General features: G+C 40.4%; 2 protein-coding genes across 4 annotated transcripts in view; both read left to right on the forward strand.

Annotated features, from left to right (window-relative positions):
- LOC126108965 (transcription initiation factor TFIID subunit 10-like) overlaps positions 1–24,476 on the forward strand; it is a 104,923-nt gene that overhangs the window by 5,711 nt on the left and 74,736 nt on the right. The window lies entirely within an intron of this gene.
- The window catches only part of LOC126108964 (chloride intracellular channel protein 5-like), a 30,756-nt gene that overhangs the window by 4,807 nt on the left and 1,473 nt on the right, over positions 1–24,476 (forward strand). Inside the window, exon 2 of the mRNA XM_049914357.1 lies at positions 9,280–9,479. Coding sequence (XP_049770314.1) covers positions 9,280–9,479 — 200 coding nt within the window. The remainder of the gene's footprint in view (positions 1–9,279; positions 9,480–24,476) is intronic.

The following is a 24,476-nucleotide window of genomic DNA, read 5'->3' on the forward strand; positions in this document are numbered from 1 at the left end:
GTGGCTCAATGGCTAGCACACTGGACTCGCATTTGTTAAGACGACGATTCAATCCCGCGTCTGGCCATCCTGATTTAGGTTTTCCGTGATTTCCCTAAATCGCTCCAGGCAAATGCCGGGATGGTTCCTTTGAAAGGGCACGGTCGACTTCCTTCCCTGTCCTTCCGTAATCCGATGAGACCGATGACCTCACTGTCTGGTCTCCTCCCCCAGACAACCCAACCCCAAGATGTTTACAGAAACCCCCTACCCCATCACATGCAATTTTTCTGTGATCTGCTGCTAAAAATATCCATTTTTTTGTCTTAATTCCTGACCAAGCTCATAAAGCTGAAAGCGATTTTTAAAATGAGATGCTGCACCATCAGTCACATACACACGTTCAGAAAATGTGTGGGCTCTAGATGCTATGTCATCAATTATCATTCTGACAGCGTAGCACATACATGCCTTGTTGTGAATGAGGTCATTACTGACAAAAGCAAAACAGTGTGATGTTCCAACGAAGTGAGCAACACTTGCAAATATTGGTACCTGTGATATGTGCCAGTGGTAACTTTGAATTTCATTCTACAAAGCAGCAGACCTGTTCTAAGCAAAGTCGAAATGGAGAACTAATGTGTCAGTATTCTTTGATGTGTCTGATTTTACTTGTGCTATGGTGTGTTTCCGATCCTCCGGATAAGATGGTAAGCTATCCCTTTCGTGACCCAATGCCTAACATCTGTAACAAACTTCTCTGACTCTACTCTCACCAACTCTCCCCCTTTCCACAATGCATATATTATGTCATTGTCAGTATCCTGTATGTACAATGCTTTAACAGTCATCACTTCAGCACCAGGACACATTGCACAGCCCTGCTACCAACATTTATCTTGCGGCACTTTGCATATGCACAAAAACACCAGGTCCATCTCTGTGTACTTCATTCCTGTGACACTGCTTATGGTGAAACAAACAAGTTTCAAATTAGTGCAGTAAATACATGTGTATATTTCCTTCACTAGCTGGCATTATACCCATTTTGGTCATAAGGAGTACACTTTTGTGAGACCAATTTTTAAATTCAGGTTCTGCTTGTTCATTAGGAGATATGCTTCTCTTATTGGTCTTGTCATATATCTTTTTAACTTTTTCATCGTTTGACTAACAGAGACAACATCAAACTGGTAAGGTCTTCACCTGGTGCAATCTTTGCCATCACTTAGGTAATATTCCAGAGCAACAGTAAGCATATTGTCTTGCAACAGATTCCCACGGTAAGAATTTGGGCATGCCCAATACCTTTCTCATTCTTTATTTTATGAACTTTTGGAATTAAGTAATGTGAGGAAGAGGGTATGTATTTCTGTATCTACTGCTTAGAATCGCTACGTGGTATCAGTGTCAGTAACTGTACCTTCTCAGTATAGGTGGCTGCTGAGGTAGCAGTATTTAGATTTTGAAACCACACGTCACATTTTGTGCAAGTATCACTATCTTCAGGTTCTGTACCAAGTGCATCTACATTATATCTTCCCAACGTTTTGAAGATGTTGCTTGTATAGAACTTGTTTCAATTTCTTCCACTATTCTTTATACATCCTTCTTGTGCTTCTTACCTTTCCTGGAGGTTTAAGGGGGGATATAGCAGGGGCCCCAGCAGAAATTTTAACATTCAATGCATCAACGGCTTCACACCCTGGAATATAAACATCTGTATTGTCTTGTGATGGGGTGATTGTTCACATGGATTGTCACTAATTTTCTTTTGTAGTGAGTGTAGCTGTTCCTGGACAATGAATGTCATGCTAATACTGTTACTTGAGGACCAAGATACTTCCGCAATACTTTTGATAGATTTCCAACAAGTGTGTTTCACTTTTCTTACACACCACCGTCTTGTGTCTTTTTTCAGAGTCCACACACCTCACTCTTTCTCTGCTGTATTTCCACTGATATTGTATCTAACAAAAAGTTCAAACCAAACACGAAACTTAATACAAAATTGGTTAACGTACAAGAAAAAACAAATGTGTGTTAAAAACAGAAGAGCACAGGAAACACTGTTGCCAACGTGCAGATTTCGAACTAGAAATTCAGTGATATTTTATATTAGAAATTCACTGATGTAAAAGGTGCAGAATGTAGTGAAATTTTTAATACGTAACACAGAAAAATATTGCCCACTGTGTTTGCACTGCTTACTGACACATTAATCAAACAATATTTTGTGTAATTCTCAAAAGTTTTCAGATAGGGGTTTTCGAATAAATAATTCAGTAAAAACTAGCAAAAACGTAATTTTTTACTTTTTTGGTTGTAAATATTTACATAATACAGATAGCTGAATCAGAGAAGATACTGTTTTATAAGTACATCAGTAGTATCTGGTAACATGACAGAAAAGATAAGCATTCTGTGACTTTCCAAATTAGAAACAAAAATTTTTTGAGTGGAAAAATCAACATATTAAATTTGTAAGTTAAAGGAAGCTCGTAAATGTGGGGTCTCAACTAAATTGCAATACACTAAGACGGAACTTGAATGCAAAACATCTGCCAGGTTTCCAGCACTTTTGGTTTATTAGTTATATATTTTTTGTTCTCTACTGTTTTAAGAGTTGTTAACAAAATATACATTTTTCTAAGGGCCGCACTATTTACAGAAATTAAAATAAAATGAAAATACCTTATTTTTTAATACTTACTATATAGAGGTCTAATATATATTTTTTCCAGCGAAATTCATGATCACAAGTTGATATGACCTGTATGATTTGAGATGAAATCACCCAGTTATTACAAGAAATAATAAAGTTTATTACAACATTTTTACAAAGATTTTAAAGAAAACACACGAACCATATAAAGTGCCGTAGGTTGCATGACAATCTGAAGAATAATACTAAATAAAAATGACAGATCAGGTGCCTGTAAAATACAGTGTTTATGTGATGTGGAGGGCAAGATGGTGAAGAACTTGAAAGTGAGATTCATCGAACACACGGTTCCATCAGACATAATAATTTCAATAAATCTGCAGTAGCCAGGTACATTTGTAGCACTGGATGCCCACTATTTGGACTAGATAAAATATTGTAATTTTGCGCACCCTGAATAAAAGGAAGAAGGTGGACTTGTTTGAAGAACTAAAAGTCCTGAAAAAGGTTAGAATATTTTGAATGACAGAGTTTCAAGTAGCTCAAATATTTTGTTTAAATGCTTCACAGAAATGCTGCAACAATCTTAGATGCAACTTAGTAATTATTTGGTGCCCTAAACTGTGCAGCTTAAAGAATCCTCACACAGCTAGCCTATAATTTGGAACAAAATGATTAAGTTTTGCTGTTGCTGCAGACAGCTTCAGTAGAGCCTATGCTTTACAAGAAAAGTTACAGTGCTATTGTAGAGAAGCTTACTCAAAGTGATAAAAACATAATGACCAATAAAATGAGCCCAATATTTAATTTGTGTGTGTGTGTGCTTGCAACACCAAAACAAAACCAAAAATATTGTAGTCTGGAAACTGCTGAGAAAAAAATGATTGTTTTTCTAAACTTTTTCTCAATATGGTAAGGAAACTGTTCAGCTCATTCTAAGGAATGTTGTATCAAACAGCACACAAATTCTGAAACTCCCTGTTGCATGTGGTTCCAAAGTAAACTGTACCTAAAGCGCAGAGAATAAAAATTAAGAGAAATGGAAAAAACAGTAAATAAGTAAGAGTTCAGATAACTTGTATAGCACTAGAACAGCCCAGTGAGACTATCTCCTTAGTTCCGGATCTTTTAACTTTTGAAGATCAAATCTCTCTGCTATGGCAAGATGCTCTTTGTCAGCAGTGAAAACTGCAGTGGCATGCTCCCCTCTGTCTCCACATAGTAAAGGGCATTCAAAATAACTCGGTCCTTACTTGCACAGATGCCACAGTAGGGGACAAGAACGGCCATTGTGAGGTAGAGGAGGTGCAGTTCGACAATAGAAGCCTGCCAGTAGGAAATCTCATAAACAGAAAAGGTGTAAAAATGCAGATAAAATTGCTTACTATACTACTGACCTGCCTGTAAATTTTACATAGATATAAAATTTTCTTCTCCTTCTGCACCTTTTCTGAAGTAGTGAAGCCTTAGGAAGTAGGTGTGACTATGATTTCTCTCTTTCTTTGTCCTCTGTATTGAGAGACTGTAGTAGCTAGCAGTTCCTGCAGTCTGTAATTGGATAGATAAAAAATCTACTCGCTAAGCAGTGGCAGGAGAACACATGTATAAAGATACTGAAATTTGCGAGCTTTTGGAGCCCACTGGCTCCTTCTTGTGGCAGAAGGGTTGATGAGGATCCAATTAGTTTTTAAAGAGATTTTTGCTTCCTCCTCTGCATCTTTTGACAGAAATATAATGACACTGTGTATAATCAAACGAGTCTGATTATGAAGAACTTTCTTTACTCCTGTGATGCACTAAGGCTTCAGTGGCACACTGTGCAGAAAAGAGATAGCATCGAGAATGCTCAAACTTTGCTGGTTGGTAGTAGCTGCCCATTGAAACAAAGGGGTGGACTCACCCAGCACTCACGGTGAGATTCCATTTCTACGCTGGAGTCTTGTTATTTTATATGAACTCTACTTCTGTAGCTTTAATTTGTTTATTAGTGGATCTTACAAAATTCGGCACTATTAGCCCCCAGGTACTTCTTTTTCCAGAAACATTTTTGACACACTTTTTTCAGATTATGTGACTGAAACTTTTATTTGTATGACTGTAGTGAAATTTTCCTTAATGCGTTCAGTCACTTAGATCTCAAGAGGCATTTTTGATAGTTGAATGGGAATATTGAGAAACCAAATATGCTCAAGTTTTTTTGACAAAATTGAGTTGCCTATCATTTTGTGCTTAAAACATATAGGTCGATCGTGATATAGAGAAACCTCATATATTCTGGCATTCTCTCTGTTGTTATGCAGTCCCTCGTGTAGAAAAGATGTGGGTATTCTCAAAATTTTGTGTTATCAGCATTTGATTTATACAAAGAGAATGACTGATACGTGCCTGTAAATGACAAGAAATTGCGTTAACTGAGATGATTTCTACTTTTTATACCAAAAGAAGAAAACATCAGGATCTTCTACACTTAATGAGTCAAAGAATGAACAATGTGTTTAGTATAATTCCAAAGAGAATTGAAAATAGGTGTAATTTGTTTGATTTTTGTCCATATTAGCAATAAAGTATGAGTGATGATTTATGCTTATTTATTACAAAATATTGAGAAAGCCCACATATTCACTAAATAAATTTTACCTCAACATCAAGAAAACCTGTCGTGGTTGTCTGTAGTGCAGTGTCATTCTTCCCTCTATTTTCATTTCGATGAAAAACGAGAAGAAAACTGGAATTTTGACATAATCTTAAGATTGGAATATTTTTTGGACATTTGTAGTTTCTCAATATTCCCATTTAGTTGTTCTTTCTACTTCAAGTAAATATTAGGAAGGTAATTTCCCTTGTGAAACCCACACCATGACTTGAAACTTTTGTGACAAATGAGTGCTGTCATTTGGGGATGGACTAGCAATGTTGGTTGTACCGTTCTTCTCAATATAGCCAAACCATAATAATACTGGAGCAGATCTAAATCAGTATCTGTGAGATGTCTACAGTCTTTTAGTTGCCTTTCAGATCCTCCTTGAGTTTTTGCAATTTGGACCACATTCTTTTTGTGCATGTCTGCGAAGTCTCCTCCTCTGATGTTATTAATGTATCTAAGCAGTGTAATGTCTCAGATATTTGGAAGTCTCCACCTTCTATTCCTTTGCTGCAACGTTCATACTTTATAGAAAAGTTATAGAAATGGCTGTTATCATTGTATTTGCACCTGTGACAGTGTCTTATGCCGGACATTACAAATGAGGTACAAACTAAAAATCAAAAGCGACTAAAAATTTAATAACAGTAAGCACACACACTTTAATCATAGAGTAACACAAACTGCAGATACCTCTAACAGAAAATTACATATGGACAATAGAGGAGGCACTAATACCATCATGTAACAGGTGTTTCAAAAAATTGTCTTACCTGTGACTCGGAGAAATATGACACTGTTTGATCAATGAAGGCAGCAGAGATTTGTGCCCTCTGTCCCACTGTCTTTAAATGCTAGAATAAAACCTCTACCTTTAATTTAAACCTTTTGATCTTTTATTTTTTGTATTTTTTACAACACAGTTTAATGAGCATTTGTCAGAACCGTAACAGGCATTGGCCCTCCTCAGATTGCTAACAGATAAAAACAGGAGACAAATGATCATTATAGAATATGTAAACTTTGACAGGTAACTCCCTACATAATGACCATTATGTAAATAGTAGATTTTAGTATATTCCGTTGCGGTCGTTTGTCTCTTCTTTTTATCTGTTGACCATCTGGAGAGGACAGCTATCTTGATGAAATTGGGTATGCCATAGTGAAAGGCTTGTGTGATAATTTTGTAAATATATACATAAAAAAGAATATAATCAGCCAGTCACATAATCTCTATGGCACACATTTGGCAGAGCAGAATTAAATGGTGCATCAGACAGGATAAAAACCAAAAATCATTGTTTTCATCCATCTTCACTGTCCACCATCCATTATCTTTACAGTGAGAACAAGAAGTCATTTACTGAAATGTGTTGTTTGACCAGTGATTTGGGACAATTTATATGTTGTCGTGCCATGGTTTAACATTTCAGTAATTATGTAACAACTGTGACATCACTATCCATACTGATATTATAAATGTGAAAGTGAATCTGTTATGTTTTCACAATTAAACTGCTGAACCAGTTTCATTGAAATTTGGTATGGAGATTCAATCCTAAGGAAGAACACAGGCCACTTCAGGAAAGAAATAAAAATAAAAGGGTGAAGTAGGGAATGGAATATCCTTTTTTTTTTTACACCTATTAACGTAAATGGTACCAAAACATTATTAAATTTATTGCATAATGGAGACATTGTATAATGTATAGCTACTGCAGTAGCACGATGTATAGATGTGCAACCCAGTCCACGCTCCCCTACACGCCCCCCTCGGCAGCTATGTTACACGTGCCACTACGTCATGTGCTGGACCATTTTGGGGCGATGGGAGGTGGTTGCACATCACAACCTATGCTTATCTGAACACTGAACGTACAAATGTATGTTTGTATTCGTGCATGCGCGCGCACGTCTATATACAGGGTGTACATAGAGTCTGGGAAGACTTTCAATAATTTTTTGCACAAGAACCAAACATTGTACAGATATCATACATATGTTATATTGAAGAGACACCGTGGAAAACTTTTTTTTTTATGTTTACCGCCACAGTATAGTTTGGTATTTGCCAATAGTCAGTGCTAATCGCAAACGTGGCGAGTGCAGTTGTGGAGCAAGCTTTCTGTGTGTTGGAGCTCAACAAAAACAAGTGTGCTACAGCTGTTCAACAGATGTTTAGAACCAAGAACAGTAAGAAGCCACCAACAAAGAAAGCCATTTACCACTGGCACAACAAATTCACTATGATGGGTTGTGGATGTCTCAGTGTGAGTGAAGTGAATGTGAAGTGCGTATGAGAGATGTTCATAAGGAGTCCAGAGAAATCAGTGCGTCGTGCAATGACGACAAGTGTTTTGAGTTTTGTTCGCAGTTGCAGCAGTTCTTTGAGGATGGGGATGACATTGTTGATAGCTTAATTTTTAGCGACGAAGCCACTTTTTGCACTAATGGGAAAGTGAACAGGCATAATTGTCGAATCTGGGGTACAAAGCATTCACACGAATGCATTGAATTTGACCGTGATTCTCCAAAGGTAAATATGTTTTGTGCCTTGTCACGTCGAAAACTGTAGGGGCCATTCTTCTTTGCCGAGAGCAAGGTCTCTGGGTATTCCTACGTGGACATGTTGCAGCAGTGGCTGATGCCTCAAATGCAATCAGACTCTCCGTTCATCTTTCAGCAGGATGGGGCTCCACCCCATTTTCATCGTGAAGTTCGTGGGTACATGAACACACAGCTGCCGCATTGATGGATCGGCCGTGCTACAGAAGGGGACAGCTGTTTCATGAAATGGCCTCCCCGATCTCCAGATCTCACTCTGTGTGACTTTTTTCTGTGGGGACACATCACCGATTGGGGGTTGTACCACCTCTACCACGTGATGTAGCAGAGCTCTGGTAGAGAATACGGAAAGTGACTGCCACAATTGACAATGCCATGTTGCGACAGGTATGGCAAAAATTCGATTACCGTATTGATGTCTCCCTGGTCACTCATGGTTCCCATATCAAATGTTTGTATAAACAACTTTCAGAGTTTCTCTTAAAATGCAATATGTATGGCATCTGTACAGTGTTTAGTTCATGTGCAATAAATAATTGATAGTGTTCCCGGACTTAATGGACACTCTGTATATACGAGGGTTGGAACTTAAACAGTGGAAACTATTTATTCACAACTGATACAAAACAGTTACATGTTTGCACCTGTTAATGTTCTTCAAAGTAGTCACCAGTGTCGTGTAGAACCCGTTGCCAGCGATGTGGAAGACGTGGTATATCGTTAGCGGGGCCTGTTCTATTGATGGTGCGAATGGAGTGATCTACTGCCTGTCGAATCTCTGGAACAGTTCACCTTCGTAATCAAATCAAAGTCACAAGGACTGAAGTCCGGGGAGTATGGTGGATGGTACAGTACACCCCAGTCCCATCGACCGAACAGAGCAGCCACAACTTGCACTGTATGCACCCGCACATTGTCGTGCAAAATGATGGGTGGGTTGCGGTAATTCCGATTCCCCACACTCCTCTCGAAGACCTTTATGACACTGTCGTGCTGTACGACCTCTGCCACATTCAATCTCGATCCAACTCCGTTGTTCCTGTTTCGAAAACATAGTGACACCGTTACGTTAGACCACTCGCTAACAAGTGACTGTTTTTCCCTCGATTGTGTGCACGCCGGTGACGTAGGACGGGCTAGTCCATTTGTTCGGAGGTAAGGTAGGTACATGAACGACGTGTGCTATCGGCGACAATAGTAAAGTCCATTGCATAGTGTCACCACAGTAGTGTTGCCACTATTTAAGTTCCCACTCTCGTACATACAGACATGTAAGGGCAACCGATGTTATTGCACAGACAATGGCCTACTTACCATCAATCATCGTAGCAAAACTATTAATATATGAGCACAGCCACTAGCGTAACAGCACAGTTTAAGGAACAGCTTCATTGTATCGATCTCGTGACCTGCCCCGTCTGCTCTGCAGGGACATGTTCTCCCGCTTCTGCTATTTGGTTCGCGGCGTGGTGCGCGACACATCACAGCTGGAGGCGGAGCTGCGTAAGGCGGACGCGCACCTCCTGGGGCTGCGGGGGCCATTCCTTACGGGCGCCGCGCCCACCCTGCTGGACGTCGAGGTGCTGCCCAAGCTGCATCAGGCGCGCGTCGCCGCCCACACCATCAGGGGTGAGCTGCACTTACTCCCCTAGTATGCAGGATATCTGCCAAGTGACCCCAGAAGAGAGCCTCATCTGTGACATCCTCGACTGATATCCGAGATACAATTGTACAGAGTATCCTTCCAGATATGCAGTTGGCTCGATGAAATTTTTACTTCCTGTGAATGTAAAAAATAAACGAAAGTAATAGACGAAAGTCGACAAAATATTTTTACATTCAGAGGAGAAAGTTGGCGACTGATCGTGAAAAGAACTTGCCAGTTATTTTAAGGATTGCAGTCTAGACTCGCATATTGTATCTGTCATACTCTCTCGCCTGTTTCTCGATAGTACAAAAAGAGCTGGCTTTCTTTGAATGTTTGAGTGTCCTCCATCAATTCTCTGTGGTACTGGATAGTTATGATACAGAAGAGGATGGATGAGTGTGTATGGTAGACGGTCTTTCCAGTAACTTTGTTGATTTTCTTAAGTGTCCTGCCAATAGGACGCATTCTTTCTTTTGCCCTCCCCACAAATTTCTTTGTAATGGTTCTAATTTGAGCTGTTTGTAATTGTAATCTGTAGGTATTTAGATGGCTTGACAATCTTTAAAATTGTGTGACGTAGGTTGTAACCGAAACGTAATGAACTCCTTTTAGTAATCGTATGCAGAACCTTACATTGTTTATTGTTTAAAGTCAGTTATTACTTTTCACTTCTTAGACATACGTCGTATTAAGTAATTTTGCAATTGATTTTGCTCTTCTACTGTCTTTACTAGATGATAAATGACACATCATTTGCAAACAGTCTAAGAGGATTGCTCAGATCATTTCCTTAATTACTTATATATGTTAGGAACAGGAGAGGGAGAAAGCCAGATATAATTTCTGTTTTACTCAATAACTTTCTGTCAGTTAGTGCAAATTGTGACCTTTCCGAGAGCAAGTCACAAATCCAATTGCACAACTGAATATGCACACAATTTGATTAGAAGCTTCTTGTGAGGAACAGTATCAAAGCCTAATGGAAATCTAGAGATAGGGAATCAACTCGAGATCCCCTTTCAATAGCACTCATTACTCAGTGAGAATAAAGAGCTAGTTGTATTTCACAAGGATGTTATTTTCTGAATACATGTTGACCTGTCTGTGAATAGATCCTTTTTTGTGAGGTTATCCACATTGTTCAAACACAGTATATATTCCAAAAATTCTCCTGCAAATCTTACTTCCATCTGATCATGCTTCATTGGTGTTGAACTTGGCTGCACACTCTGACTCGGGAACTCTTAACCTTTTCTCACCGGTGTAGTGGTAGCAGAGTCGTGTGCTGTGGACGCGAGCCAGTCCCGCGTGGGCGAACTTATCCCGTTTTTTCCTGTACTTCCCTGTCACTGCATTCAGCTTAATCACAATAAGACTTTGTATTATAAGCTTATTTGGGAAAATATTTTTACATGTATTCAAACATTTTTGATCTTCATTTTGAATAGAAAGATTGTTCTTGATCTTTTAGACACTTCACATAATTTTTTTATACCGTCTGTCAGGTCCGTGGTTTTGGACAGAGTACTGGTGGTGTGGGTACTTTATTATTTGAAATGTATGTTTAAATGTTGTTTCTGTTTTCACATGTATGGTAATGTTTACATTCAGTGAACATTTCATTTCAGTACATTACATTCTGTCAGTTTCTTCACATAGAGTGTTACATTCAAAAATTCTTCTGTGTGTGATAAAGCTTGAAGCAGAGAAACGTTCATAGTGTTGTATTGCATTCCTTACAACGCAACTAAGTGAGGAACTCAATACGTCAGTGCAGAACTGAAATGAGGCAGGAAATCAGTAGTGCAACAGAAGCTGAAACTATGCTTTGAAACTGAGTGAAACTGCCATCTGGTGAAACTATTGCTAACTACAGTCTTCCAACAGAACCACTAAATGCCAAATAGGTCAAACTTCCACAGAAATTGAGCATAATGAAGATTAGAGGTATCAGGAGAGGCAGAAATGTTACAGCACTGGTGTGAAATGGCTAATTTGCCTAAAAGTTGCAGTCTATTTATAGTATCATACCCAGGGTAAATGTTGAGATGCATTGGGACTCGTATTCTTCCCATGTTTCTGACATTAATTGATAACACAGCATCACGGACACCCTGTATCGTAGCACTTCACCCCACAAAGATGTTCTCACGTGCCCATGTCTGAAACATATTACTGAATAGCTCATTGGGGTTCTGAATGTGCACACACAGACCCTTTCGGAGGTGGTCTCAGTGACTGACGTCCCTACAAATTGCCTCGTTGGCTTCTGTAACAACTTCAGGAGTAGAATTCATTTGTCTGAAACACAATCTTCAACTTCCTCCATTTGGAATTTACACCACGGTTCAGATCCATACTGGCAAAGTGATTTTATTGGCTTCTTGTCTTTTTAGAGTTCGTAGAAATATGTATCCCAGACTTTTTTCTTCTAAATTATTTCTGTTGTTCGTGCTGGTCATTTCATAATACTAATGAAGGTCTTTTATTGTTTTATCCTGCTGTTGATCCCTCAGTGACTTGTCGTCTGACAGTTTTGGGTGCTGTACAGAGTTCGGTTCAATTTTCTGAGGTGTGTGACTGTCCTCCCTGGGCATATTGTAAATGACAGGGTAGCCAGCACTGAGTGCTGTGTATTCTTTTATGTGTAGTAGTTTCAGATATAGCCATATTTAAAGAATTATCTGTTCAAAATTAAATAGCTTCACAGACAAGCAAATAATGAAATAAAATATTGCCAAGGATGACTCAGAGTTAAATTGTAAACCATTTTATGCAGGTACTTTGTAGGACTTATTTTGAGAAATTCCAGAAATTTCAGGTTTTTGCTTCCAAACCTTCCCTGAACAAGTAGGCACAACAGAAGACATCAAATGGATACAGAGAGACACTGCTAGGATCGTAACGGTTATTGTAGACCATACAGAAGTGTAATAGAGGTCTCAGGGAATTTAATGAGAATCTTTGGAAAGGAAAGAAGGATATGCAACGTTGCCTCCGGAACACAGTGGGGTGAATTTAGAGTGGGTATTACAGGAAGACGTATGGACTCAAAGGTTAACAGCTTGTATTTGATTTACGAGGGCACTTAGGGAAATTTACCATCATCGAACTGGCGGTCATTCTCTCAAAAACTATTTTCAACTCTGCAGGCTCCCAGGCTCCTTCAATCAAACCCACCTCTTCTTTAGAAGCAAATTAAAACTCCATAAATCTTTGGTGTTTGTTAACATAGACGTGGTCAGCTAAAGTGCACTTCACAGGGTCTGCAGCTCCTATGTTGTGTGCTGATGTCTGCATTTCATTGATGTAGGTTGTAGACAATCAAGTGATGGTATATGGTAGTCAGTGAGAATTACTGAATCTAATGATTTCATGTGGTGGAAGATACGAATTGATTACAGTTGAAACTTCCTGGCAGATTAAAACTGTGTGCCGGACCGAGACTCGAACTCGGGGCCTTTGCCTTTCGCGGGCAGGTACTCTACCATCTGAGCTACCCAGGCATGACTCACGTCCCGTCCTCACAGTTTCACTTCTGCCAGTGCCTTGTCTCCTACCTTCCAAACTTTACAGAAGCTCTCCTGCAAACCTTGCAGAAGTAGCACTCCTGAAAGAAAGGATATTGCGGAGACATGGCTTAGCCACAGCCTGGGGGATGTTTCCAGAATGAGATTTTCACTCTGCAGGGTGCTTGGGTAGTGCACTTGCCCGCGGAAGGCAAAAGTCCCGACTTCGAGTCTCAGTCCGGCACACAGTTTTAATCTCCCAGGAAGTTTCATATAAGTGCACACTCTGCAGCAGAGTGAAAACCTCATATAGGTTACAGTTGTTTTTATATAGAAAATGGGAAGAAAACTAGATGTTCTGAGAGACTGACCTGTAACAAAGCCAGAGCCTAGGTTGGGTTTGCAGTGCTATACTTTGCTTGTGAGTTTGCAGAGCCAGTGAATCTCAAAATGAAAATATGGCTGCTGTTATAAAGCGACATTTAGCATAGCCCGAGATAAATGTTTGTTATTGCCCTAACCCACTTGTACGCCTTATTTCCAATTTCACTACAAATTCTAACCACATAGAACAAAATATCAGATATGTTTATTTATGAACTATAGACAGTTCCGAATGAACATTATCACTGGCTGCTGACAACTTGTACACGATTCTTTGTATTCATTTTCTTTGTTCATCACACAGATTATTGCCAGTGTCGACATGCGATGATTTTTACTGACACAGCCTTTAAAATACCTCCACAAGAGAGCCGTAAGTCTGACGACCTCAGTGGTCATGACACATAACTGAAAAGAGAAATGACACCCCAGTATACCTGTAAGCAACATTCAGAAATCCCTTTCACTGTTAACCTGCCTTCCTCAAAAAAATAACTCTCAGTTGCACTGACAGCTGCTACAGCACACCACGTATACACGTGCTGGGAGTGAAGAAATCTTTCCCGAACTAGGCGAGACATTTCAGAGACCCGAATATGGTAGCTCTATTTTTTAACTGACCATTTAAGTGAAAATGCTTCTCATTGCTCGTAAACATTATAGCATTTGCGTCGGACTCAGAAATTGCTCGCACTCATACTGGGAAGTCTCCTCGTCGTTGGAAGTCTCTATCTTTGATCTGCTGATGCTCCAGCATTTTGTACAGGCAGATTTTAAAATAATGTAACATTTTTCTCACACACTCGCAAATTGTCTGTAGACGGTGTGCATGTCGATGTGTGTTTTGCCTCTAGCACTGTGACAATTGCCCCTCTCACAGTGGCGACATTTTTAGGCGACCTCATTTTTTTATCAGGACGTGGCAGCTTCTGAAGAATGTTTCCTATTGCTATGAAAGCTGTAGCCAGCCATAGGATCACATTGCTACTTGGAACTGAGCAGTTGAGATGTGAACAAAATATTCGCAACTTTACAATGACAGATTCAGACTTAGGACAGTGGTCCTACATGTTGACACATGGCATTCTGTCGTTCACTGCTACTGAAATGGCAGACAGTCCCAAAGTGCAGCTTTGAACGTGGCTCTCTCTCAGCAACTTTATATAAGTTTCAACGGAGAAGTACCACAGCCAACCGATTGCACATAATTTGTAATATATTGACCTAGGTTTTGACATCTCTAAGGATACTTCATCAGAGTGTAATTTTAACAACCCTATAAAATAAGTTTGAACAGAAGCATTACCAGCAGGAGTGTAAGCCACTGGGCCGATCAGTCTGATGATGTTCATTACAAGGTATACGTACCAAATGCCGGAATATTTTTAATTTTTGACTTGAGCACGTGTGCTTATAATTTTGGCTATTGCCAGCTCGGAGCGTAACTGTACATAAGTAGCCTTTATGTTAAGGTGGTTTCACCTTTCTCGATGTTTCTGTTCAAACTTATTTTTCTTTTATTTTATAGGGTTGTTGAAATTTCATTCTGATGAAGTTATCCTTAGAGGTGTCAAAACGTAGGTCAGTGTATTAAAAATTATTTGCGACCAGTTGGTTGTGGTATTACTCTGTCGAAATCCCAAAGTGAACGATGTACGGGGGTACCCGAAAGAAGCCAAACTTATTGTTATAATTTTGAACTTAACTATTCATATTTTAAGCACGAACCTTCAATACACTTCAATGTTCTCTCCACTTGCACTAATACAGTTTTGTAATCTTTTGTTCCATTGTTCAGAACATTGTTTAAATTCATATTTTGTGATGCTTTATAGTGCCTCTGTCTTTTTTTCCCCTTAACTTCAGCAACATCAGGAAAGTGCTTTCCTTTCACATCTCTTCTCGTTCTAGGAAACCAAAAAAAGTCGCACAGGGCTAGGTCGGGTTAGTATGGGGGGGGGGGGGGGGGGGGGAGCAGCGGTCATACCATTTTTGGTCAAGAATCGTCATATCGACAGGGCTGTGTGAGCAGGGGCATGGGCATTGTCATAATGAAAATCGAGGCACTTGACTGCCACTAACTGGGCTGCTTCCGCTGCACACTGTTGCGCAGTCTTTTCAAAACTTCTGAGCAGAAAGTTTGCTTTGATCCCGCAGGACAAACTCTGAATGGACAACTCCTCTCACATCTAAAGAACAATTCAGCATTGTTTTAATGTTTGATTTCAACTGACGAGCTTTCTTGGCCGAGGCGAACTTGAAGTCTTCCACTGGCTCGATTGTAAGTGCAGTACCAAGTTTGTTAGCTGTAATGTTTTTTGAAAAAAGTTTGAATCACTTTGGGACTTTTTTTCCCCCTCCACCAGTTGGCAGTTGTGGCAAAAATTAGACACCCACCATTTTCTTTCCCAAATCTTCTGTCTCAATTCAGTGTACCCAACTAAGTCACTTCTGACAGCTCACAATTTCACCAGTAGTCTGTCATCTGTCTTTGTCGATGACTGCACGAACGTTTTCAACATTTCACGTGTTCGGGTCGTGGAAGATGGCCGGAACGAGGCTTGTCACTAATTGACATTTCACCATGTTTGAAATGGGAAAACCATTCAAACACTCATGTGTTCCCCACATCGTCATTCTTGTAAGCGTTTTTAACATTTCAAGAGTTTCTGTTACTCTTTTTCCAAGCAGAAACCGGAATTTCCCTGCCACACGGTGTTCACAACAATTGGCCATTGCAAAAACCACATTTGTAAAAAACAGTTGTTCCTGTAAACTGTACTGAAACTAGTCCCGACCTCCGTTAGCGATGGCACTCGTCTTACTGTTTCTGGAGTATCCACTCTGTGTGCTTCTAGTGGCGGAATGTGATACTATCGAAGCTCTGTCCACCAAAACTTAGTTTGATTTTTTTTTATCCCCCCCTCATATGTCCTGTCTCCACCTACCACTCACAGAATTTGTACTAAGTGGTCTAAAAATGGCAATTTCTTATAGATTACTGTGTACATCTCAAGTAGGGATCGTGAGAGAATAAGAGAAACATATATTCAGTCATTTTTCCTGCATTCAGTGTACGTATGAAATAGTACAGTGTGTTCCTGATATTGGGTAAAATACCCTCCCTCATGTTAAGTACAGTGGCTTGTGGAGTATAAATACATATGTAGGTTCAGATCCTCAACTCTGTCTGAAAACAGGGTTCAACCTTATAGTTCTACTGTTAAGACATATGTCATCCGTGTTGATGTGGAAGTTGCAGCTTAGTGATGATCCTATGCTCACAAAAGTTCTTCAGTTTTTCTGAGTGATTTAGAATTGTAAGCCCGTTGAGCAGGCACTAAAGTCAGATAGCACTGTTCACTTGCAGGAATAAGCTGCCACATACAGGTGACACCGACAAAGGTGTTCTGTAAAAGCAGTGCTTGCTACTGTGGGATGTGACAGTTCGGGATGTGACTTCTGTTCCTCCTAGACAGTGTGTGTTTGCTCCATAAGTAGGGCTGTTTCGGTACTGTCACGTAATACACAAGTGTGCAAAACTTAAGGATAAAGAGTTGCTGCAATATAGCATAGGAGGTAACTGAGGGAAATGCACACTGAGATAAAGAGAAATGATGCTTTTGTTCAATGACAATAATTACATTAAAGTCACCGCGATATATGATCTTTCCCTGGACAGTACAAAAGATACAGAGATACATCTACATCCATACTCCGCAAGCCACCTGACGGTGTGTGGCGGAGAGTACCTTGAGTACCTCTATCGGTTCTCCCTTCTATTCCAGTCTCGTATTGTTCGTGGAAAGAAGGATTATCGGTATGCCTCTGTATGGGCTCTAATCTCTCTGATTTTATCCTCACGGTCTCTTCGCGAGATATACATAGGAGGGAGCAATATACTGCCTGACTCTTCGGCGAAGGTATGTTCTCGAAACTTCAACAAAAGCCCGTTCGAGCTACTGAGCGTCTCTTCTGCAGAGTCTTCCACTGGAGTTTATCTATCATCTCACTAACACTTTCGCGATTACTAAATGATCCTGTAATGAAGCACACTGCTCTCCTTTGGATCTTCTCCATCTCTTCTATCGACCCTATCTGGTACGGATCCCACACTGCTGAGCAGTATTCAAGCAGTGGGCGAACAAGCGTACTGTAACCTACTTCCTTTGTTTTCGGATTGCATTTCCTTAGCATTCTTCCAATGAATCTCAGTCTAGCATCTGCTTTACCGACGATCAACTTTATATGATCATTCCACTTTAAATCACTCCTAACGCCTACTCCCAGATAATTTATGGAAGTAATTGCTCCCAGTTGCTAACGTGCTATACTGTAGCTAAATGATAAAGGATCTTTCTTTCTATGTATTCGCAGCACATTAAACTTGTCTACATTGAGTTTCAATTGCCATTCCTGCACCATGCGTCAATTCATTGCAGATCCTCCTGCATTTCGGTACAATTTTCCACTGTTACAACCTCTCGATATACCACAGCATCATCTGCAAAAAGCCTCAGTGAACTTCCGATGTTATCCACAAGGTCATTTATGTATATTGTGAATAGCAACGGTCCTACGACACTCTCCTGCAGCACTCTTGAAATCACTCTTACTTCGGAAGACTTCTCTCCATTGAGAGGACATGCCGCGTTGTGTTATCTAGGAACTCTTCAATCCAATCACACAATTGTTCTGATAGTCCATATGCTCTTTGTTCATTAAATGACTGTGGGGAACTATCGAACGGCTTGCGGGTAGTCAAGAAACACAGCATCTACTTGGGAACCCGTGTCTATGGCCCTCTGAGTCTCGTGGACGAATAGCGCGAGCTGGGTTTCACACGACCGTCTTTTTCGTAATGGGGTGTGCGATCACCAGTGGCGGCAGTATGTGCGTGGCGATGTGCTCCCGAGTGGGCCACGAGGTTGGTAATGAGTTCTTATGACAAGGTGTGGTGATAAGTCAACTGCTCGGTGGTTGTCAATGCGTGTGGAAATAATGAAGTACGTCTCTCCATACTTCCCATACATGCTTGATGGGATTTAACCCTTTCATGGGCAAAATTATTGAGCAGTTTTTTTTTTTTAAATGAATGAATGGAGAGCAGATAGTAGTTAAGAGATAGGTATATTTATCATACAGAATATCAAATTTGCTCCAACTGTGAAAGTGAGGTCACACAAAAAGGTGGGAAGTATTCTTCCCACTGGCCTTCCTTGGAGTTAAATGACAAAAACAACTTTTTCAATACATGTCATATTTATTTGATAAATTTACTTCTCTTGTTACAATGATTGTTCACAATTACTTGCCATGAAATTTTCTGAAACATGGGTCTATGCCAGGGGTCTCTAAACTACGGCGCGCGGGCCGAAACCGGCCTGCGAGAGCCGGCAAAGCGGCCCGCGTTAGCTGGTCGGACATCCCCGGTATCCGGCCTGCCAAATATTTGAGGTGGTGCCTATACTGCCAGCAATTGAGTTTCGGGGCCTATCGTGACCAATACACCGCGACATTGTCGGAGCTCTATCTTTACAAAGCGGAAAGTCGTGATTAAACTTGTGGCTGTCCACAATAAACAGACAGACCATTCTCCTTGCGATAGTGAAAAAAACAAAAATGGTTAACAGACTAGTTTGGCAAAAACATTTTAAGTAAAAAAATTCTTTGCATTTTATTCTACTCACGAGTCTAGTGCAAGTCTTTCAAATGGACGCCAGTTCGGCGACTAGCCTTAGTAATCGATCATTATGGAAGATGCTTCTTAAGCGAGGTTTCACTTTCTTTACATATTTCGATTTTCAGATTTTCCTTGTCTCTTCGAATTCAAACTTTGAATTGTCCCACACCTACTAGTACAGCGCATAAAACACTAAAAAACTCGTGAGACACTCGCAACATAGACACAATCACGCAACAGAACTATCAAATATATGCTCTGGCTCTGCTACTCGCTGCAACACTACATAACTAAACTTATTGTTGCGCTGCTTGAAATAACAATGCGCTTGACATACTCTACCTCTGTTACGTTTTGTAGTAATAGTGTTGCTAACAATGATTTAGGGATTTTGTTAACTTTGCAGGATGCTTTCGTGAAGAATGTGCAGTGACATACTTTTTTGTCAGTGAAATTCGCCAGAATAAAATATGCCAGAAATTCGGTCAGGTACGTCCACCAATCAAAATTATGTAATTAAATAAAAATCGTAGTTCGTTTCAGTGCTAGCTATTCCCACAACCTTAGATTTTTGCGTTTTCATCTTTCCTTTAGCCTTACATTACAGTCATCATGGAGTGCTAGGGTTCCTTAATCCCACTGGGTAGATCTTGACCCTTATGACTTCGTGGAGGAATCAATGTGGCCCGCAGACTAAAACGTTTGTAGACCCCTGGTCTATGCAAAGTGGTATTTGAAAATATGTACACACACAGCGAGTGCTCTTTTGCGCAGCTTTGGTACTACAATGACGGCACGTCCAGTAGGTTTCTCCTAAAATGGGTTGATGCTCCCCTACAGCCACATGACGAAAATCTTCAGGTACTTTACCCCTTTTTGCCAAAAAGACAGATTTTTGTCCACGCCTTTTTTTGGGATGAGAAGCCAGCGATCAATTGTACGGCTAGATGGATCCTGTATGTCAGCTGATCGTGCTGTCCACTTTCTCTTTTACTTATTTTCCACAGGATAAAATTGTTCACTGCAGCAACGTCCACGAGGAAATAAAATATTCTGTGCCACCATTTTACAGGATGTCTGCCAATAGCATACCTTTCTCGTAACTGATCAAACTTATTGACACCACCCATTACTTTGTTGTATTCTGCCACAACTTCAGGACAAGAAATCTATGTACTACTACCATCCTTGCTTTTCCTTTTCACTGTGGCTGTTTCTCATAGGTCACGAATTGAGGACAGGAAAGTGAGTGGACGGTTATCCATCCATTTTACTGCAGAAATGGCTCCTTTTGTTTCAAACTGGAATTCTCCTCGTTCCAATTTTACGTTTTCCTTCTTAAATTTGGGTAAATCATAAGTATTTACCTTATACTATAGCTTTGAGGAAAAAATCACAAAATGTCACGCAAACAGCACTGAAAGGCTCCTCTACAGAGCAACACTCAGCTATACGATGCCTCTGCGCGAAGGTTCAGCCAAAACAGCGGGAACTTCCGATTGGAAGTAGTACCGTACATTGTTCACAAGGTGGTAGTACTGTATGACGGTGGGAACTGTGAATCCCACGGGACTAGGAGCGAGTTCGCTGTAGTGGGAAGCATGTTTCCCACGGCTCACGAAAGGGTTAAGTCAGAGAAATGGGCAGGCCAGTCCATTCGCCAAATATCCTCGTGTTTCAAAAGCTACTCCACCAGCACTGTTTGATGCAGTCACACGTTGCCGTCCGTGTGCTGCTTCATTTGTTACCACTATCATGGAAATGCTCATGAACTCAGCTGAAAATCCCTGGTGGGAGATGATGCTCTTTTTGTGAAACATTATTCAGAAAATTTAGGGAACTGGCATATTTGACTGCAGAATGATCCTACTGCAGCCAGCATAGATCTCTGGTATGGACCACAAAGATAAAATACAAAAAATTGGCTTTTATGGAAGTATATACAAGGGTGGTTTGGAAAGTTCTTAGAATGGAATAGGGAAAAATTACTTACATCAGTGAAAATTTTTATTTTTAAATGTAGTCTCGTTGTATATTAATGCACTTGGTCCGACGATGTTCCAGTGCCTTTATCCCATCTCGAAAATAAGTTTCCTCCAGGCCTGCAAAATAGAGGTCAACTCCAGCTATCAGTTCTTTGTTTGAAGTGAATCTTCATCCACCAAGAATCGTGGTGCGGAGAGCTGTCGCACATAACTACAGGAGTGATTTAGTAATTGTTGACAGTACACTGAGGTGAGAAAAGTCACGAGATACCTCCGAATATTGTATCGGACTTTCTCCTGCCTGGCATACTGACGCAACTTGACGTGGCGTGGAATCACAAGTTGTCAGAAGTTACCTCCTGCAGACATATTGAGCCGTGCTGTCTTTACAGTCGTCCGTAGTTGTGAAAGTGTTACTGGTGCAGGATTTTGTGCACAAACTGACCTCACAGTTATGTCCCATAAATGTTTGATGAAATTCGTGCAGGGCAATATGGGTGGCCACATCATTTGCTCAAATTTTCCAGATTGTTATTCAAACCAATTGTGAACAATGTGGCGGATCGTTATCCGTACAAATTCCAGTCTTGTTTGGGGACATGAAGTCTGTGAATGGCTGCAAGTGGTCTTTAAGTAGCAGAACACAACCGAGGACCCAGTCTGTTCTGTGCAAACACAGCCCACACCATTACGGAGCCACCACCAGCTTGCACAGTGCCTTGTTGACAACCTAGTTCTGTAGCTTTGTGAGTCTGCACCAGTTGTGAACTCTACCATCAGCTCTTACTGACTGAAATCGGGACTCATCTGACCGGGCCAAAGTTTTCCCTTTCGGCTAGGGTCCAACTGATACAACACGGGCCCAGAGAGCCGCTGCAGGCGATGTCGTGACGTTAGCACAGGCACTCGAGTCAGTCAGATGCTGCCGTATCCCGTTAATAGCAAATTTCGCCACACTGCTTCTCGAATTGCCGCTGCAGATGCAGTATGGTGCACCAGAGCCGTATGCCGAACACGGTGGTCTTTCCTCGCGGTAGTGCCACGTGGCACTCTGGAACACAGTCTCGTGACTGTATGTTCTCGTGACCCCCACTGCCAGCAGTCTTGTACAGTGGCTACATTCCTGTAAAGTCTTTCCGCGGTATCGCAGAAGCATCGTCGAGCTTCTTATAGCCCTATTACGTGACCTTGTTCAAACTCGGTGAGTTTTTGATAATCGCCTTAAGGGGGGTAGGACATCAAACGGGCCACCTTGGAGCAGGAGAGTCACCACAGGACATTTTAATTTCTACTGTCTATACTTTTACAAATAAATTCATAAAACTTTGTCACCATGACTAAGGACTCACACTCATCACAGTGGAAGTTCAAAAACATAGCAAAACACATTTTTTTACATGTGAAATTTCATCATTTTTTCACTTACTACTGGCTGCATTTGTTGCTATAGGTACACTTTTCTTCCTAAGTAAGAGAGATTCTTCGATGACTTTTGCACAGCATACAAACCGTAGTTACAGGTGTATGAAACTCTAGAAGTTATTTAATTTATGAAAAAATGAATGAACTGTTGCATTTTAAACTTCATGTTTAGAAAAAACTCAAGTTCTGTAGTTAATTATCTCAATTTTTCCACAGTTTTTTAATAGATTTGGAAAATTCTAGAGTTTCATACACCTGCAACTACTGTTCGTATGCTATGAAAAATTCATTGAAGAATCTCTCTTACTTAAGAAGAATAGCAACAAATGGAGCCAGTAGTAAGTGAAAAAATGATGAAATTTCACATGTAAAAAAAAAAGTGTTTCGTTACGTTTTTGAGCTTCCATTGCTATGAGTACGAACCCTGAATCCTTCCTGGTCATGCTGTTAAACTTTTATGAGTTTATTTGTAAAGTATAGACAGTGGAAATTAAAATGTCCTGTGGTGCCTCTCCTGCTCCAAGTCAGCCCGTTTGACGTCCTACCCCCCCCTTAAAAACATTCTTAACTAACATCAACTTGCCATGCCCAACGTCAAAGGTAATTAATGCTCGTGACTGTTACGGTCTGTATTTAAAGCAAACCTGATTTGCATGCTCATAGTGGCAATACAGTACCAGCTTGTGGATGTAAAAACATGCCCAACAGTTTTCATTTATTTCACTCAACTCCATCTTTGTGTTATTTTTTTTCTGTCAGTGTATTTTTTTCATCCCTATAAAAACTGTTGTTCAGTCATTTTTAAATTCATGTGGCCAATGTCTAATGCTGTCACTGATGGCAAAGGGTTCCCATAAAAAGAATAAAATTATGTTTTTGTCTCATCACATATTTTCCCATCCAAAAGTAAACTAGCAAATATGGGAACAATACTTGTTTCTCGACAAAAATCACATTGTGCAGCTTACTGAAATAGTTGCCACATCCAAGCTAATGTATTTCGAAGTGTCAATTTATATCATTAACAGAAAATGACACACAGTCGTGACTCCAAGTTGCATTAGCATTAGTGACATCATTTGTTTTCAAACACTGCCATTTAATTGACTATTTTTGTACATGTCCTGTGATGGCCAAATGCATAACAGTGCTGTGAAATAACATATCCACACCTCACAGAGGAAGCATCAGACAGTAGATATTCCCACGGAAAAATAGTTCGTTCTCTCTCTCTCGCTCTCTCTCTCTCTCTCTCTCCCTCCCTCCCTCCCTCCCTCCCTCCCTCCCTCCCTCCCTCCCTCCCTCCCTCTCTCAAAAAACACACACACACACACACACACACACACACACACACACACACACACACACACACACACACACACACACACGTTTCCTAAAAATGTGATCTGATCCAGTCTCTGTTCAGTGAGCAAGTCATTATTTACATTGTAGAAGGGTATATGTTAAAAGTAAGCACCATCAACATATGGAAAATAGGAAGTGTAGGGTTTCACATACCATTGAGAATGAGGTCACTCAAGGTGAAATACAAGCTGAGAGGGGTGAAGAGAATTGGCTGCTTTCTTAAAGGAAATGTCCCATCATTAGCCTCCAGAGATGTATGGAAATAATGAAAAACTGAAACTGGGTGGCGAAACAGTAGGAGCCATATCCCGTATTGCTTGATCGACCTGGCTTTCTGAAATTTATTCTCACCCCAGAATATGAAGTAATGGCTCAGATTAATAAAACATTATCGATACGAGATCTTCATCGAGAAAAAGATGTCAGTTTTGGAGGTGATAAATATGGCCAACATGTGGAGGAGTGTAATTCTTCACACTTTCCCAGCGATCTGTTGACATCTCGGATATTCGGGAATCCAGCCGGATGTTTGCGTCGTTCTCGCACGATATTTCAACAGCGTGCCTCGCTTTCTTCTTCAGGAGCTACCCGAGACTGGTCCTCGGGTCGATAGAGTCCAGTATTTATGCC

This window comes from Schistocerca cancellata, chromosome 11, assembly GCF_023864275.1.
Source record: "Schistocerca cancellata isolate TAMUIC-IGC-003103 chromosome 11, iqSchCanc2.1, whole genome shotgun sequence".
Taxonomy (NCBI): Eukaryota; Metazoa; Arthropoda; class Insecta; order Orthoptera; family Acrididae; genus Schistocerca; species Schistocerca cancellata.